The sequence below is a fragment of the Vulpes lagopus genome, chromosome 3 (genome assembly GCF_018345385.1).
Source record: "Vulpes lagopus strain Blue_001 chromosome 3, ASM1834538v1, whole genome shotgun sequence".
Lineage (NCBI taxonomy): Eukaryota > Metazoa > Chordata > Mammalia > Carnivora > Canidae > Vulpes > Vulpes lagopus.
The window spans coordinates 86,005,395-86,021,510 of NC_054826.1; the positions used below are offsets into that span (position 1 = coordinate 86,005,395).

The window sequence follows — 16,116 nt, forward strand, 5'->3', positions numbered from 1 at the left end:
GCTGCATTTCTACCTCTTGTAAGTCTGCCAACAGAGCTGAGCACTCTCTGTAACTGATATCACTGAGTATCAGGACACCCAGGTGGGAGAACCAAGGACAGAAGGGATGAGTCATTTGTCCAAGTCACTGGGCTGGGAGCATAGAAGAGCCATTGGACAGGAGGTTATCTCTGCCCCAAACTGCCTGTCCAGGATCGGTTTAAAGAACTACAGCTCAGCTGCAGGCTTGGAACCCTGAACCGACTAGTTTACTCATCCCCCCAACTCCCTTGTCTGGCTGCCACAGGAGTCTGGAGATGTGCCGTGGAGATGTGCCCTTCACCTTGCAGGGCCTCACACAACTGAAATACCACCCCGCTTGTCTATAGGCTGCCAGGCAAAAATTCCCTTTTGCTGTAGAAATCTGAATACTGAGTTCATCTTTCTGTTTTCATTATATCTGTAACAACCATATTCCAGTAGCCTCCAAAAATCCTGTTGCTATAGAAATCTGAATATTGATGCTATCTTTCTCCTTTTATTCTTTCTATAGCGATTTTGATTCTCCAGGAGGTAAATGGATGCATGTGGCAAAACGGGCTAAGTTATTCAAACAGATATTGGAAATATAAAAGAGAAATGTATATTAACATATTTTTAAACTTTCTTGTGTACATATAGCCACTGAGCTAACAGTTTAATTTTTCTTAATGAAGGGAGGTTGTTTTACTGATATAAAATAAAACCTGTGCAAGCTAACTTCATCATTCTTTATCATGGCAAAAAAAATAGGAAAAGACTCAGATAGTCAACATATATAGTTGGTAGCTAAGTTGGTATTAGCCCTCAGAATATACTGATCTTGAAAGATATCCATTGTAATACTATTGGATTTTTTTAAAAGGTAGATTGTAATATAGTTTTAAAAACTTATTTTTTTACTTAAAAATAAATTCTTGTGTGTTTGTATATGATTATATGATATATGTAGAAGGATCTACAGTAGTCTTTTAATTTTGAGTACTTTAGAAGATCAGATGGAAGGCATATGAGACTAAGTGTAGGGGAAATTTTTTATTTAAGTTTTAAAAAACAAATCTCTGGACTATTTTGCTTGTTACAACAATAGCCATATTTCTTTTGCAACAATAAAACATCAGTTAAAGAAGAAAACAATCATTGCATTGACATTCTTGGGCATAGGTTTTATGCACTTTTTTTTTGATGGATGTTTAGAAATGGAAGTACTCAAAAAAATAGTACCTTTTGAAACATTTTCCTCCAAATATGTCTGCTAATTTTCTGTCAGTATTAGAGTATAGCTAGCATTTCAAAACGTTTTACTAGCTAGATCTTTCTTCTGTGCTCAAGGATTCTGTTTCTGGATTTTGGCAACTTTGTATTGTCATAGATTACACTAATAGAGAACAAGGATCCCAATGGTACTTCTTAACAAATTATTCGATTTCTCTGAAGCTAATCTCCTATTAAATCATTCTAATATGAAAGTAGTTAATAATTCACCGTCCTATACTCCACTTTTTAAATTCACCGTGATAATTATATATGATAACATGGTTGAGAGTACTGAAGGTAGAGAAAAAAGCTAGGAAAATATTTTATTTCTACAATCACGGAATTTTCATTTTAAGATCACTGGCAGATTAGATAATAACATTCTTTCTATGCTATAGAAATAGTAACTCTATCATTTCTTTCAAAAATTGCTTTTTTATTATGTATAATAGTCATAGAAGAATTTTAAAGGGAATTAAATAATGTAGCAAGGAGAAAATTATATTCCCTTACTCAGGAGCAAATATATTGTGTGTATGTGTGTGTATTTAGGTTATTGGCAAATATATACATTTTTTGATATTTAAAAAGGGCTAATTATTAAAATTAAAATCTACGATGAAAGTTGTTTTCTGCAGTTACATAACAAAGAAGCATTGAACTTAGAAACAACTGAAACAGAATGAAAGTATCTAATTATAGATGAAATTCTATATTTTTAAAATAAGATGTTCTTATATTGTCAAGATTTTAGAGAAAATAGTGTGAATAGATTCTCTGATCCCTTTTTTAATTACGATATTTGATCATGGACACTGGTCTTTGAAATAAATGTTGAGTTCACTTAAAGGTGTGTGTATATGTATATATTATGTATATCTATTCACTTAAAGATGCTTTTTTTTTCTTTAGTGCTTTTGACAGGTTAAAAATGCTTGTCATATCTTTACATATTTTATTATGTTAGTTTCCAATAAAAATAATGAGTACTTCCAATAGTTAGTTAGTTTTAGTATTTATATCCAAAGTCTGGAACTGCCACATAACTCATCCAAGCTTCAGTCTGTCATCTGCATAATGAAGATTAAAAATAGTATCTAAGCTCCAAAGGCTTGATCAAGGATTAAACAAGATAATGCACATAGGATGCTTAGCACATTCCTTGGCATATAATCTGTTAGCTATTATACTTATTTTCATTGTGTGAATGTGTACATTTTAAACATTTACATTCCAATATATTCCATTTATATTCCAATAGTTTCCAATAAGAATAATGAGTACTTCAGTTTCTAGAAGGCAAAGATTTCTTTTTGTAAAGCATTTCTTTGATTTTTAGTGTATTTTGAGTATATAACTAATAAATGACTATTGATTGATATAATATTGTATTGCAAATCAAGTATTAACTATTGATAAAAAATTGAACTTTCTAGGTCAGTTGAAAATATCAACTTTTATCTTAGATTTAGGGTATGGTTTTGGAAATTCTGAAGTAAAAATTGTTTGTACTTAAATTTACAGTCCCTTATCTGTGACAGTTGAGACCTCTTTGAAAGTATATTCTTAAAATTTAGCAAATCATTAAGATTATTCTTTCATAAAATTATAAGTGAAAGTGGCTTTAAAAAGTCATTCTACTAGTTAATATAAGGAGCAATTTTTTTCTTATTGTCATTGGGATATCTTTGACACTAAGATGAGCACTCAATACCCAATGTCAAATTCATATTTGACAGAAGACTCAACAATTGTTGATAATTATATATTTTCAGAATACACAGAATAAAGTGGAAAGTAGTTCATAATATAACCAGTGATTTCTTTTATCCAGCTTTGTTGAGATATAATTATATATAATATTGTGTCACTATAAAGTATACAATGTGATGATTTGATACACGTGTATATTACAAGGTGATTATGTTGGTCTTCCACTAAAAACATTTGACATAATGAAAAATTCAGTTTGATTTGTATAGATTTTCTTAGGCCAAGTATTCTTCAGTTTCTCCCCCGCAAGATATAATTTTTCTTTAGCTTAATACCCACTAAAATATTCCCCTGTAGGTTTCCCTCCAGTTTTCTCTTTCCCACACACCCTGAACAAAAACCTTCTGCTACTGAAAGGATGAAATATCAACCTCAAATAAGACTGCCATTGGAAAAAAAAAAAAGACTGCCATTGAGATGACAGGAATTATGGATCATATCATACAGTAGACATAGAACAAAACATTTTCACGACATAGTTCTTAGTATGTCATTTTTATTTGGAATTTTTAAAATTTTTGGTTAAAAAATGTTTAAGATGTTTTAAAATGTACACATTCACACAATGAAAATAAGTATAACAGCTAACAGCTTATTATATGCCAAGGAATGTGCTAAGCATCCTATGTGCATTATCTTGTTTAATCCTTGATCAAGCCTTTGGAGCTTAGATACTATTTTTAATCTTCATTATGCAGATGAGAGACTGAAGCTTGGATTAGCTATGTGGCAGTTCCAGACTTTGGATATAAATACTAAAACTAAAACCCTCTTTAATAAGAAAATTAAATATTTAATAATAATAATGATAATGGCAGATAGAAAAGATGTTGCTCACCTATGATCATCTGACTATTATGGTTATTTAGTGATTGATTAGATATCTAAAAAATAAAAGCAAAGTGGAGATTTTGAGTATTTTTTCTTATCAAAATAGTTATACAAAGTCATCAATGGAGATGGATTTTGTGTTTAGTCAGAATTAAAATAAATTTTTTCAGTCCCCCTTTCTCAAGGGATGTTGATAGAAAATAATGCCAACTGTGGGTTATAGAAGATACAGAAATTCAGTTACAGTTTTTTTGCTGATCCTTCTTAGTGGCAGTCAGCCCAAGAATGAGCTGAGCTCACTGAACTCTTCTGTGGTTAAGACAAGATGTATCAAAGTTCAACCAGAGAAGCAGAACCAGCATGAGATATGTTTATATTAAGGGATTTTTTTTAAGGGATTTTTATTATGTGGATTTTCCTTATGAGATTGTGAAGGCTGGTTAGGTAAACCTGGAGTTCATCATGCAAATGGCTGGAAAGAAAGATCATAATTAGGGTAGAACCCCGTGGACACTAGCTGCTTGCAGTCTCTGAGCTCAGGGAAAACCTAAGCCCTCTTTAAAGAGCTCACCTGATTAACTTTCACTCATCCAGGTTATTGGCTCACAGTCAACTGAATACGGACCGTAATTACATCCCCAAGATTTTTTCACCTTTGACATGTAATGTAATCTAATCATGAGTGCTGTCCCATCCAATTCCTTGGCCCAACCCATGTTCAGGGGGCAGGGACTACACAAGGCTTTCCCTAAGGCACTTTGATCTTGTTTCACTGCTGCTATGGAAGCTCCTCAAAGACCCTTCCAGAACAAGCAGTTTTTTTTAAAGCCCTTCTCTCTACAAACCCACACACCAGAGTGTCCCCTCATGAGATTTCTGAACAACAGGGGTCAAGAAAATTATGTATTTTTTATAGTCTTGCTTTGGATGGGCAAAGCTTGGCCTGGCCTATCTGTTCCAGTAATTTCTCTGACCCTTTTGCATTTTTACACTCCCAGTTCTCAGTGAGCAACTATCTTGTGTTTGAGTGTGGCACCATAATGAAGCCAAAAAGAAATTTGACGTTTTAATTTTCCTAACTTTAAATATTATTTGTCCTAAGGAGAACTGGCTATTACAAAAACACTTCATCCTTTAAGAATAAAGGCCTTTCCCTCCCCCTTCCTATCTGCCAACTTTACAGAATAATCTGGAAGGATTTAAGGATGATTTCAATTAATGCTAGATGAATCTCTCTGAACTACCTTATCCATATAATAAAAACATAATCCTATATGACTACTTTAAAAATGTTAATGAGCCTCAAGGTGCCTGGGTAGCTCAGCTGGTTAAGTGTCTGACTCTTGATTTTGGATCAGGTCATGATGTTGAGGTCATGAGATCGAGCCCCACGTGGGCTCCATGCTAGGTGTGGAAACTGAAAGAGAAACATTCTCTTTCTCCCTCTGCCCCCTGCCCCATGTCTTAAATGAGCTTCATTTGGTATATCTAATGCCTATGTATCACTTAATACAGACAGTTATCAGAAATAATTTTGGCTTTATAGGCCAGTTTGGTATGCCCAGTGCCAAAATAACCACTTAATGTTTTTCATGCTGATCTTTTTTACTTCTAGAACCATTTTGATATTGTTTAGGAAATTAGATTTTCTAAACATTCATAAGTGGAATTATTTGAATGTTAGGATTGGGAGTAGTTTATAAGTATATTTTTTGTGGGAAATCTGATGAGGTAGGTGATTTTCTTCCAAAAATTTATTTACTTAGTAAATCTTCATTAAGAATCTGTTATTTGCAGGTACCATTCTGCTTCTAGGTAGATGGGCCATTGAGGTAAAGGAACCAGGCATATGATTCTTGCCCTTGGAAAAATAATTTATAGTCAAATAAGAAAGAAGACAATTTCAGTAAAATGCTAGCATTTCTTTCATAGTTGAAGAATAGCATGCTGTGGTTGTCCATGAATCAAAAGAGAACATGTTTATCCAGAAAATCATCTAATAGTAAAAATACAAGTCTTTTCAGGAACTCTAGACTGTGTCAAAGAGAGTTCTTTCTTTTTTGAGCATTTTTATGGTTCTCAAATCTCAAGATTATTCTTATAGGATGGGTAATTCAACTATTTAAGAATTTATGGATGTTAGTAAGTGCTAAAATAATGAGGATCTAAACATGTCCTCAATTAAATGGAGGAGGTATGGGAATTAAATATTATATGTCTTTTGAGGAAAGTTTCTTTTTAATGGCTAAGTGTTTATTATGTCACAGCACTTTGAAAAGCAATCTGCTCTTGGGGACACCTGTGTGGTGCAGTTGATTAAGGGTCCAATTCTTGATTTTGCCTCAAGTTATGGTCTCAGGTTGTGGGATTGAGCCCCGTGTCATGCTCTGCACTCAACACAGAGTCTGCTTGGGATTGTCTCTCCCTATGCATCTGCTCCCCACCACATGTAAATGCACACATGCACTCTCGGTAAATAAATAAATAAATAAATAAATAAATAAATAAATAAATAAATCTTTTAAAAAAATCTGATTTTGAGACTGGAAAATTTCTATTGATCTGCTTTCAACTTCCTTGACTCCTTAGTCTGTAGTTTCAATCTGATGTTAAGCTGATCCAATTAATTTTATATTTCAATTTTTGTTTCTGTTTTGCTATTACATTTCATTTTATATAGTTTCTCAACTGAGATTCCCATCAGTTTATTCATTATGCATATGTTTTCCTTTATGTCCTTGAATGTTTTTTATATTTGTAATAGTTGCTTTAAAGTCCTTCTCTGCTAATTGTAAGGGCTATCTCTGTGTCATTTCTGTTACCTGTTACTACTTTTTCTTTGGTATGGGTCACATTTGGTTTTGTTTTTTTAATTTAGTATAGGTCACTTTTTCTTGTTTTTCATGTCTACTTGTTTTTGACAGTATATACTGCATATTAGAAATGATACATTATAGAGACTCTGAATTTTGTGGGACTTTTTTTTTTTTTCTAAAGAGTATTTTGGTTTCAGCAGGCAGTTCACCCTGTTGGATTGAACCTCCAGCTTTGTTCTCTCTTTTTGTAGTGGGCAGTTGCTTGTATTTCTGCTTACTTATTTTAGCTTTCATCTCTCATTCTGCAGGACATAGTTTAGTGTTCAGCAAGAATTTGGGTAAATTTTATAAGCAGACTTTGCAGATAATTTTTTTTTGGCCTGGGATTTAGCTCATCTAATGTTCTGGCTGCTTTTTGAGCCCTCAAGTGTGTGCTCTGATATCTCAAGCCAGTAAAGCAGCAGATTTCTTTTGCCTGAGCTGTAGGCCGACAAATAGGCAGGGCATGCCCGACAGCCAAAGGCAGCTTTTAAAAATATCACTTCGGTACTGTTTTCCTTTAGAGAGAAAAATATTCTCCAATTTCTCCCTGCTTTTGGTCCCTTTCAATGATCTTCAGATAGATTCTGGAGAGTTTTTTTTCTAAATTTTATAATTGTTATCTATGATCCAACTTAACTACTGTACTCTGTCATTTCCTAAAGCCAGACTAAATAAAACAAAAACAGAAACAAAAGAATAAAAGAATGAAAAAACCCCAAAAGAATAAAAGAAGGATGAAAAAAAGTCAAAAAGTGATACCAAAACTATAAAGGCTGCTGATTTTGATAAAGAGTAGCTAATACAGAGTATTAGTAAAACTATTACTTGCCTGATTTGGACACTGTATTTCTAGTAATACGGGCTAATTTTAGTAGCTGTCACATTCTTGACTCATGTTTATGTTTAGGCTTATAGTTGTTCAAAGCATCTAGATTATTCTCACCTGAATTTCTCTACTCCTAAACCTGACTTACAGAAAATGACAGGAAATAAAAGAAGGAAACATGAATGGCCTTTATTCTTTCATACAGTAAATAATCACACTACTTTTTTTTCTAATGTTACTTTGGCAGTTTTTCCCTGACCTGAGGATCAGAGATTGTTACTAAAACAGTCTTCAGGAAATGTCATGATTAAAACTTCTAACCAGAGAGTAATGTGGACTACTTCATAAAAGCCAGACAAAGCATAACTTTACAATGAGGAATTGTGGCTTCGCAAAGCACAATCCAAACTCTATAAATAGACTACCAACTAATTCCTTTGGATAAAGGAAAAACAAAAAGTAAGAATGTTAGAGGCTCATTGTTTTATTCAGAGGAGATAATTACATTGTTATATTTTCCCCTGGAATTTAATTTTCCCATTGATAGGTTTGGTGTAAGTGTATTAGTAGTTTATCTTGTTTGATAGAATGAAGTTGGAAAGGCTTAATTATCTGTTTTATGGAAGATTCTTAGAAGAGTGTCCCAGGTTATTTGCATAATGGTTAAATCAACTTATAATTGTATTCATTTCCTTGTATGAACTTGACCTTCTATATTAAAAATTTCAATTCACTTTAGTTTTCAAATGTTGGAATGTTCATAGTCATTTTAGAGTTATCAGTTATTTAGTACAACATGCAAATGACAAGAACAAAATATACCAAAATTTTGTTTTCCTTGAATTACTCCTTTTTGAATAACAACATAAGGTTTACTGCAATCTAATCTTCAAAAACATTTGTGTAACTATTAGTAATTTCCAACTAATTGTGTAATTATTACTCCAAACAAAACTTCAAAAACACTTGTGTAACTATTACAAAAGCCAAATAAGGAAAGACACAGGTGAGATTTAAATTAAATTTAACAATGAAAGACCACGGAGAAGAATAAGAAACCGCAAAAAAGAGGTACAGAAGCAAAAAGAATATTGGATTTTTTTTCTTTTTTTTTTAAGAACTATATAGAATTTCAAGCTATCATGGGGCCTGAAGACTAGAATTCAGCGTGGGAGGGAAAACTGAAAGAACACATTAAAGGAAGAAGCATTAAAATAAGTATATCTTGTTGATGTCAGATGATTGATTCATTGTTCCTAGCCCGGGGAGCTTAACTAGTAAGCTCCTACAGGGAACGAATATTTCCATAGTCCACATTGGAAGTTGTAGTTGTGGAAACTGAATTATCGCTTTGATCAGTTCAAAAGAAATTATCACTATTATTACCGTCCTTAGTAACATCACCATCAACATTGCCAACACCCCATATTCATGGTCAGAATCATGAAAATGTATGTAAGTGTTCATTTTATCCCAGGCACCCAGCTGAAAACTTTACATGCATTATCCATTTTTTCTGATACTACAGGCAAGATACTTTTGTTAGCTTTATTTACAAGTGAGAAACCTAAGGCTTAAAAGGTTTAATTAAATCGTCTTAAGGTCACAGAAGTAATCAGAGGCAGAGATTGAACTCAAAAGTGGATTTTCTGTTTCCCTAAACCTATGCTCTTAATCACCAATAATGGAAAAAAAATCTGGAAAGAATATGAAGTCTGAGCTACTAATTTTAAGATGTCTGGTTTGGAGTTTGCCATGAAGCAATATAAAATTTTATGTTATGGCCAAAATAATTTTATACCAGTATGAATAATTCAAGGTAGTTTATTTATCTTTATAATTTCCCACTGTGATTTTCAGTATCATTTGAACTGCTGGAATAGAGTACTTAAAAAAAATTTTTTTATTGGAGTTCAGTTTGCCAACATATAGCATATCACCCAGTGCTCATCCCGTCAAGTGCCCCCCTCAGTGCCTGTCACCCAGTTACCCCACCCTCTTCCCACCTCCCCTTCCACTACCACTTGTTTGTTTCCCAGTTAGGAGTCTCTCATGTTCTGTCATCCTCACTGATATTTCCCACTCATTTTCTCTCCTTTCCCCTTTATTCCCTTCACTATTTCTTATATTCTCCAAATGAATGAGACCATATAATGTTTGTCCTTCTCTGATTGACTTATTTCACTCAGCATAATACCCTCCAGTTCCATCCACATCGAAGCAAATGGTGGGTATTTGTCATTTCTAATGGCTGAGGAATATTCCATTGTATACATAGACCACATCTTTATCCATCATCTTTCGATGGACACCGAGGCTCCTTCCACAGTTTGGCTATTGTGGACATTGCTGCTATGAACATCGGGGTGCAGGTGTCCTGCTGCCTCACTGCTTCTGTATCTTTGGGGTAAATCCTCAGTAGTGCAATTGAGTACTTGACCATTATTATTTTATTTTTTATTTTATTATTTTTTAAAGATTTTGTTCATTTATTCATGAGAGAAACAGAGAGAGAGAGAGAGGGGCAGAGACACAGGCAGAGGGAGAAGCGGGCTCCATGCAAGGAACGCGATGTGGACTCGATCCCGGGTCTCCAGGATCATACCCTGGGCCGAAGGCAGATGCCAAACCATTATTATTTTAAAGGATGTCAGAGGGCTGAATTCTTCAAGGAGCATATTTACAAAAAGGCAAAGTTCTTTCAATATAAACTACTGTTTTTAGAACTTTTGCTTATCTTTTTTTCCTTTTTCTCCTCTAGGAAAAATTGGATGTGGGTGTGAGAAAAGAAGTAGATGGCATGGGGACATCTGAAATAAAATATGGAGACTCAGTATGCTATATACAACATATAAATACAGGCCTATGGCTTACCTACCAGTCTGTGGATGTAAAATCAGTGAGAATGGGATCCATACAACGTAAGGTAAGATTATGTAAGAACACAATTCATAGTAGCCATTTTTTATAACAAAAAACACAAATGCCAAGACAAAAAGAAATAGCTAACAATTTGAGCCACCTGCTAAACTTCATTATTTACATGCAAAAAGGTCAAATCTCACCATAGTAATCTCTCTGGTTTTTGTGAGGTAAACAATGCTGTATATTACAACACAGCTTTAAATATTAAGCCCAGAAGTATACTCTTTTCTGGATCCTATCCTAGTCTACCTACTTCATTTTGTTCTCCTTGCTTCTGCTAGGGATATGTTTCTAGAATGCAGGAGAGTTCATGCAGCCCAGCTGCTAAGTCTTCCACTGAGAAACTGTTGCTTTCAAAGCAGGTGCTATACTTCTGGATAGTGATATGATACCCTTCCTGACCTGCCTCTTACCTCATCTGTGCCCCGTTCTCTTATTCTTTGTCCAATCTCTAGACAGTATCTTTGGTTTTCCCAGCCCACCACTTGGACTACATTACTTTTACTTACAAAAATTTGGCTTTGAAAAAAATATCTATTTAGATCATCTGCCCATTCTGAGATCAGATAATATTTTTGTTGTTATTGACTTCTGTGAATTCTTTATTTATATAGGATATTAATCCCTTATCAGATACATGATTTGCAAATATCTTCTAACATCTAGTAGGTTGCTGTTCATTTCGTACACATGAAATTAATATGGTATGCTGGTCAATTATAGTTCAGTAAAAAGCCAACAAACACAATATGGGTTCTACATTTCTGTGCTTTTGCATACACAGTGGAAACTGTGTTCAACAACTGTGGTGCCCCAACGCAGTCAAAATCTATGTTTAACTTTTGTCTCCTTCCAAAACTTTACTAATAGCCTACTGCTGATGGGAAGCTTCACTGAAAACATAAACAATTAACACATATTTTGTATGCTACATGCATTATATACTGTATTCTTACAATAAAGTAAGCGAGAGAAAAGAAAATATTAAGAAGATCAGAAGAGAAAATACATGTATAGTACTATACAGTATATTTTGAAAAAAAAAATCCACATGTGAGTGCCCTGTGTAGTTTAAACCTGTGTTATTCAGGGGTCAACTGCACTCTTTCCTCTGTTTGGAATGCCCTTTAAAACTTTTTTTCTCCACCCAATTTCTACCTGTCCTCCAGAGGTTAAGTTTTTATATATATTTTTAAGATTTTATTTATTAGAGAGAGAGTGTGCATGATGGGAGGCAGTGCAGAAGGAGAGGGAGAAGCACACTCTCCGCTGAGCAGGGAACCTAATCCTAGGACCCTGAGATCATGACCTGAGCCAAAGGCAGATGCCTAGCCGACTGAGCCACCCAGGTGCCCCCAGAGGTGAAGTTTAAAGATAATTTGAAAACTTCTTCTGAATGTCTCAGCTTATTTTCTATGTCCTCCTTTGTGTTCTCATAATATTCGTGTATGACTTAATTAAGTTTTATTTGAGGTCCTGTGCTATTTCACTTACTAGGCTACCTTTCTCCTCTTTCTCTCCTACCTTCCTTCCTCCCTCCTTTGATGTCTCCCCCTGCTACCCACCATTTGTGAGCTTCTTTAAGGGCAAATATATAGTAATAAATTTTACGCCAACATGTAGCACAGTGCACAGAACCAAAAAACAAGACAACTATTACTTCTCTAAATGTTGGAAAGACTATAGTGGGGCAGAAATCTTTATTTTCAGCATGGATTGTTTAATTGTGTTTTATTGTGATCTCTTTGGAGTGACCAGCACTGATTTTAGTGAGGTTGGAGGCTGATTCTCCTTTGAGGGAGTTGTCTTAATGCATCACTCTACTATCTTAGAGCTTTGGGTGGACAGCCAGGGACAGCTCTCCTGCAGACCCACATAATCTTTGTGAAGAGATGATCACTTGTCTTTGAGGTCTTTGATCTAGGCTTATAAATTTAAATGTGTTTGTTTGTATTCAGTATTGTAAACCATTTATTATTTCCTATGACTGAGCTTAGCTGAATTTAACGTTTTATGATGGGAAATTCAAATATATGCCAAGGAAACAAAATAGTATGCTGAGCCCTGGTGTATCTATCCTTCACCTTCAGCGTTTTCAGTGCTTTTTTATGCTTGTTTCATTTACAGTTCTGCATCCTTGCCATGTTCTGCTAAATTATTGCTGTTACCTATGTGGAATTTTTAAAGGTAGTATCTAAATACACTGAAATGCCAAAAGATTATGTGATTCACATAAGTGATGATGTGTACACTGAAATGCCAAAAGATTATGTGATCCACACAAGTGATGGATGATGTGGCAGGAGAAAGTTCCATTTCAGCAGAATAGTCGCCCAGCGTTCCTGTCCAGCTCATCTTCCTGCCCCTTCTTCCCCAGGCGCAACTGCTTCTGTAACATTTTCCCACCATAGGTTAGTTTTGTCTGGTGCAGAACTTCATATAAAGGAAACTATGTAGCACCACTCTTTGGTATAAAGCTTCTTCCATTCAGCAAAATGCCTTTGACTTTTGTCCCAAGTTATGGTTATTTGGAACCAAAGGATTCAAGCTGCTTTTTGAGGTCCTCAGAAGACAGAGGTTAGAGTAGGTTCATTTCACAGTCTAAGGGGGAAGGACAGAAAGGAAAGGACATGTTTTCCTTCAGTTTTTTAGTTTCTTTCTCGGGAAATAAGCTCGTTCCGCTTCTCCATATTGGCTGTCCTTGTTCTGTATTCTTATCTTTCTTCCTTATTTCCAGATCTTGCTTCCCAGATTGTCCTCCAGATCACTCATTTTGTTGTGTTTGGTGCTATTCTCAAGTTCTCTCAGTGTCTTTGAAATTGTACTTTTCTTGTAATTTTTCATGATTTCACCCTCAGTCACTTTTTATGTCAACGTTCCATTTTTCATTGTTCTGATTATTCATCTCAGGCATTTTCTTACTGAACCTTCACTCCTTCTGTGAAACCTTCACTCCTGTTTCACAGAATTTATACCTTCTTGCATCCTACAGGTAATTGAAATAGTTCATATATGTAAGTTATATCCTGCTACTCCTGTTTTTTAAGGCTTCTTAAAAACTTAGTAATTTTTGCTGAATTTTTATCAATTAAAGAAATTATAAATCATGTTTTAATGGCCTTCAATTTGTTGATAAATAAGGTAATGGACATTATGATATTGAAGAATCCTTAAAGGCATAGACAAAACCCTATTTGGCCATAGTCTATTATGCTTTTGAAATATTACTAGATCTTATTCACATTTTCTTAGGATTATTACATGTATATTCAGAGATAAAATTAATTTTTGTTTGTTAGGGATATTGGAATTTCATGAAATTTTCATATGTCACAAAATACATTTTTTGAGTCTTTTTTAACCATTTAAAATGTAAAATTCACTTAAAGCTCACAGACTGTACTCAAAAATGGCATAGTTTGCTGACCTCTGATCAGGACCAGTTTACCATGAAAAGAATCTCTGTTCTTTGAAGATTCATTAGAACTCACATGTAAACCTAGGATCTTTTATATATTAACTCTTACACTTCCCTTTCTAGTATCTTCTAAATAAGCCAGTCTCATCAAATTTTCTACTTTATTTGATTCTTGATTTGCTAGGAAGCCATCCATTTCCTCTGGGATATTAATTTACATTATTTTGCCATTGAGTTATATATAATATTGATTTATGACAGTGCTACAATTTTGCTGTCTTTTGTGTCTTATATCTTATTCTGGGTTTTTTTTTTCTTCTTTTTAAAATTTTATCTTTAGCCTGGCTTGTGAAAGGTTTATTTATTTTATTTGTCTTCTCAAAGAATCAAATCTTGGTTTATCCATCCTTTTTAGTACTTGGTTTTTAGTTCATTAGTTCCTCTTTTTATCTTTATGAATTCCACTTCTCCACTCTATTTTTCTTTTTTTGTCTTACAATGAATAATATGTTCCTTCATTTTAATCATTTTTTTCTTTGTCGATGAAGACATTTAAGACAATGAAGAATTGCTTTTGAATATGGATGTAGCTCTGTCTCATTGATTTTGGTCTGAGGAGTTTCTCTTTACACTGCTTTTCAGATAGTGTATAATTTTGGTTCTAGTTACTAATTTTAGTTCAGTGCCCCTGCTTACATGTGCTGAAATGTCTTGCTACAGGCACTGAGTGAAGGAAGCTAGATACACATAGTCCCATTTATGTGTAGAGCACAATGGACTTTCTCTGTGTAGAGTCAGGAATGTGGGGAGCAGTATAGAGGATGGGGAACAGTAAGGGAGCCCTAGGGGTATCTTAAGGTTCTATAATGTTCTCTGTCTGGATTGAGGTGTTGATTACATGGTGCATTCACTTTGTGAAATTCATTTAGCTGTTCACCGAAGATTTCTACACTTATATTATTACTTTCATAAAAAGTTCAAAAGCATAAAGTCTAACAAAAGAATGAATAAGATAAAAGTGCATTTTTTAAGGAACTTAGATGCCTTAGAAACACTGATAGGTACTTATTACTCAGTGTGTGTTCAGAACTGCTGTCTAACTGGCATACCAATGCAATGTTTTCCTTTATTGCTTTGTTCAGAGTTTGCTTAGATTGTGGTTCAGTCATTGAACATAGATATATGAGAATATTCTGGTGTCTGTTTTGTTCAACTCATTTACTGGTGAATTCTTTGAGAGAAGAACCCAATGAATATATTAAATGACTGGTTTGTAAGAGACCTGTGCGTATTATTTTAAATGTACACATCAGCTTATTGCCCCTTGTCCCTGCCTTTTGATTCTATTTATTGTTATGGCTTACCTTTGGAGTTCACATCTTCTTAACACCCATTTAGAAAGGAGATGGTGGGGGTGCCTGGGTGGCTCAGTCAATTAAGCATCTGCCTTTGGCTCAGGTCATGATCCCAAGATCCTGGGTCAGCAGGAAGCCTGATTGTCCCTTTCCCTGTGCCTCCATCTCCCTCTGCCTGCTGCTCCCCCTGCTTGTGTGCTCTCTCTGTCAAATAAATAAACATAAATCTTAATAAAAAGAAAGAAGATGATGGAAGTAATGGTGTTAATTCTGTGTTTGTACAGGCTATTATGCATCATGAAGGTCACATGGATGATGGCTTAAATTTATCCAGATCTCAGCATGAAGAATCACGGACTGCACGAGTCATTCGGAGCACAGTTTTCCTTTTCAATAGATTTATAAGGTATGTTTTATTTTGCTGTAGTAGTAGTTTGACATTTTATTTCAATTTCCTTATTAGATTTACAAATACACAATTCTAAAATATACTATGGTGGTAAACCTATATAATTTGGTAGGTTGGCAGTACACATTTGAAAATGATAGATGATTTTTATGTCTTTCATATAAATAAACTTTTAAAAAGGGAATGTGATTTTTAGAAATTGTGTGTGTAACTTGTAATTCATAGCTGTAGTTCAGGATTATTTTATAAAACACCCTTGAGCTGGACCTATTTAAATTTCCTTTCACATTGAGGGTGATGAAACCTAGATGCTTTGTGAGTTTTGAATATTTATTGATTGATTGATTGGAGGGACAGAGGAAGAGGGAGAGAGAGAATCTTAAGCAGGCTCCATACTCAGTGCAGAGACCAATTCAGGGTTTGATTTCACAACCCTGAAATCATGA

General features: G+C 34.4%; 1 protein-coding gene across 7 annotated transcripts in view; it reads left to right on the plus strand.

Moving 5' to 3' along the window:
• RYR2 (ryanodine receptor 2) overlaps positions 1-16,116 on the plus strand; it is a 726,974-nt gene that overhangs the window by 350,998 nt on the left and 359,860 nt on the right. For all 7 annotated transcript variants that reach the window (XM_041747478.1, XM_041747480.1, XM_041747481.1 and 4 more), the window contains 2 exons: positions 10,325-10,489; positions 15,546-15,667. In XM_041747478.1, coding sequence (XP_041603412.1) covers positions 10,325-10,489; positions 15,546-15,667 — 287 coding nt within the window. The remainder of the gene's footprint in view (positions 1-10,324; positions 10,490-15,545; positions 15,668-16,116) is intronic.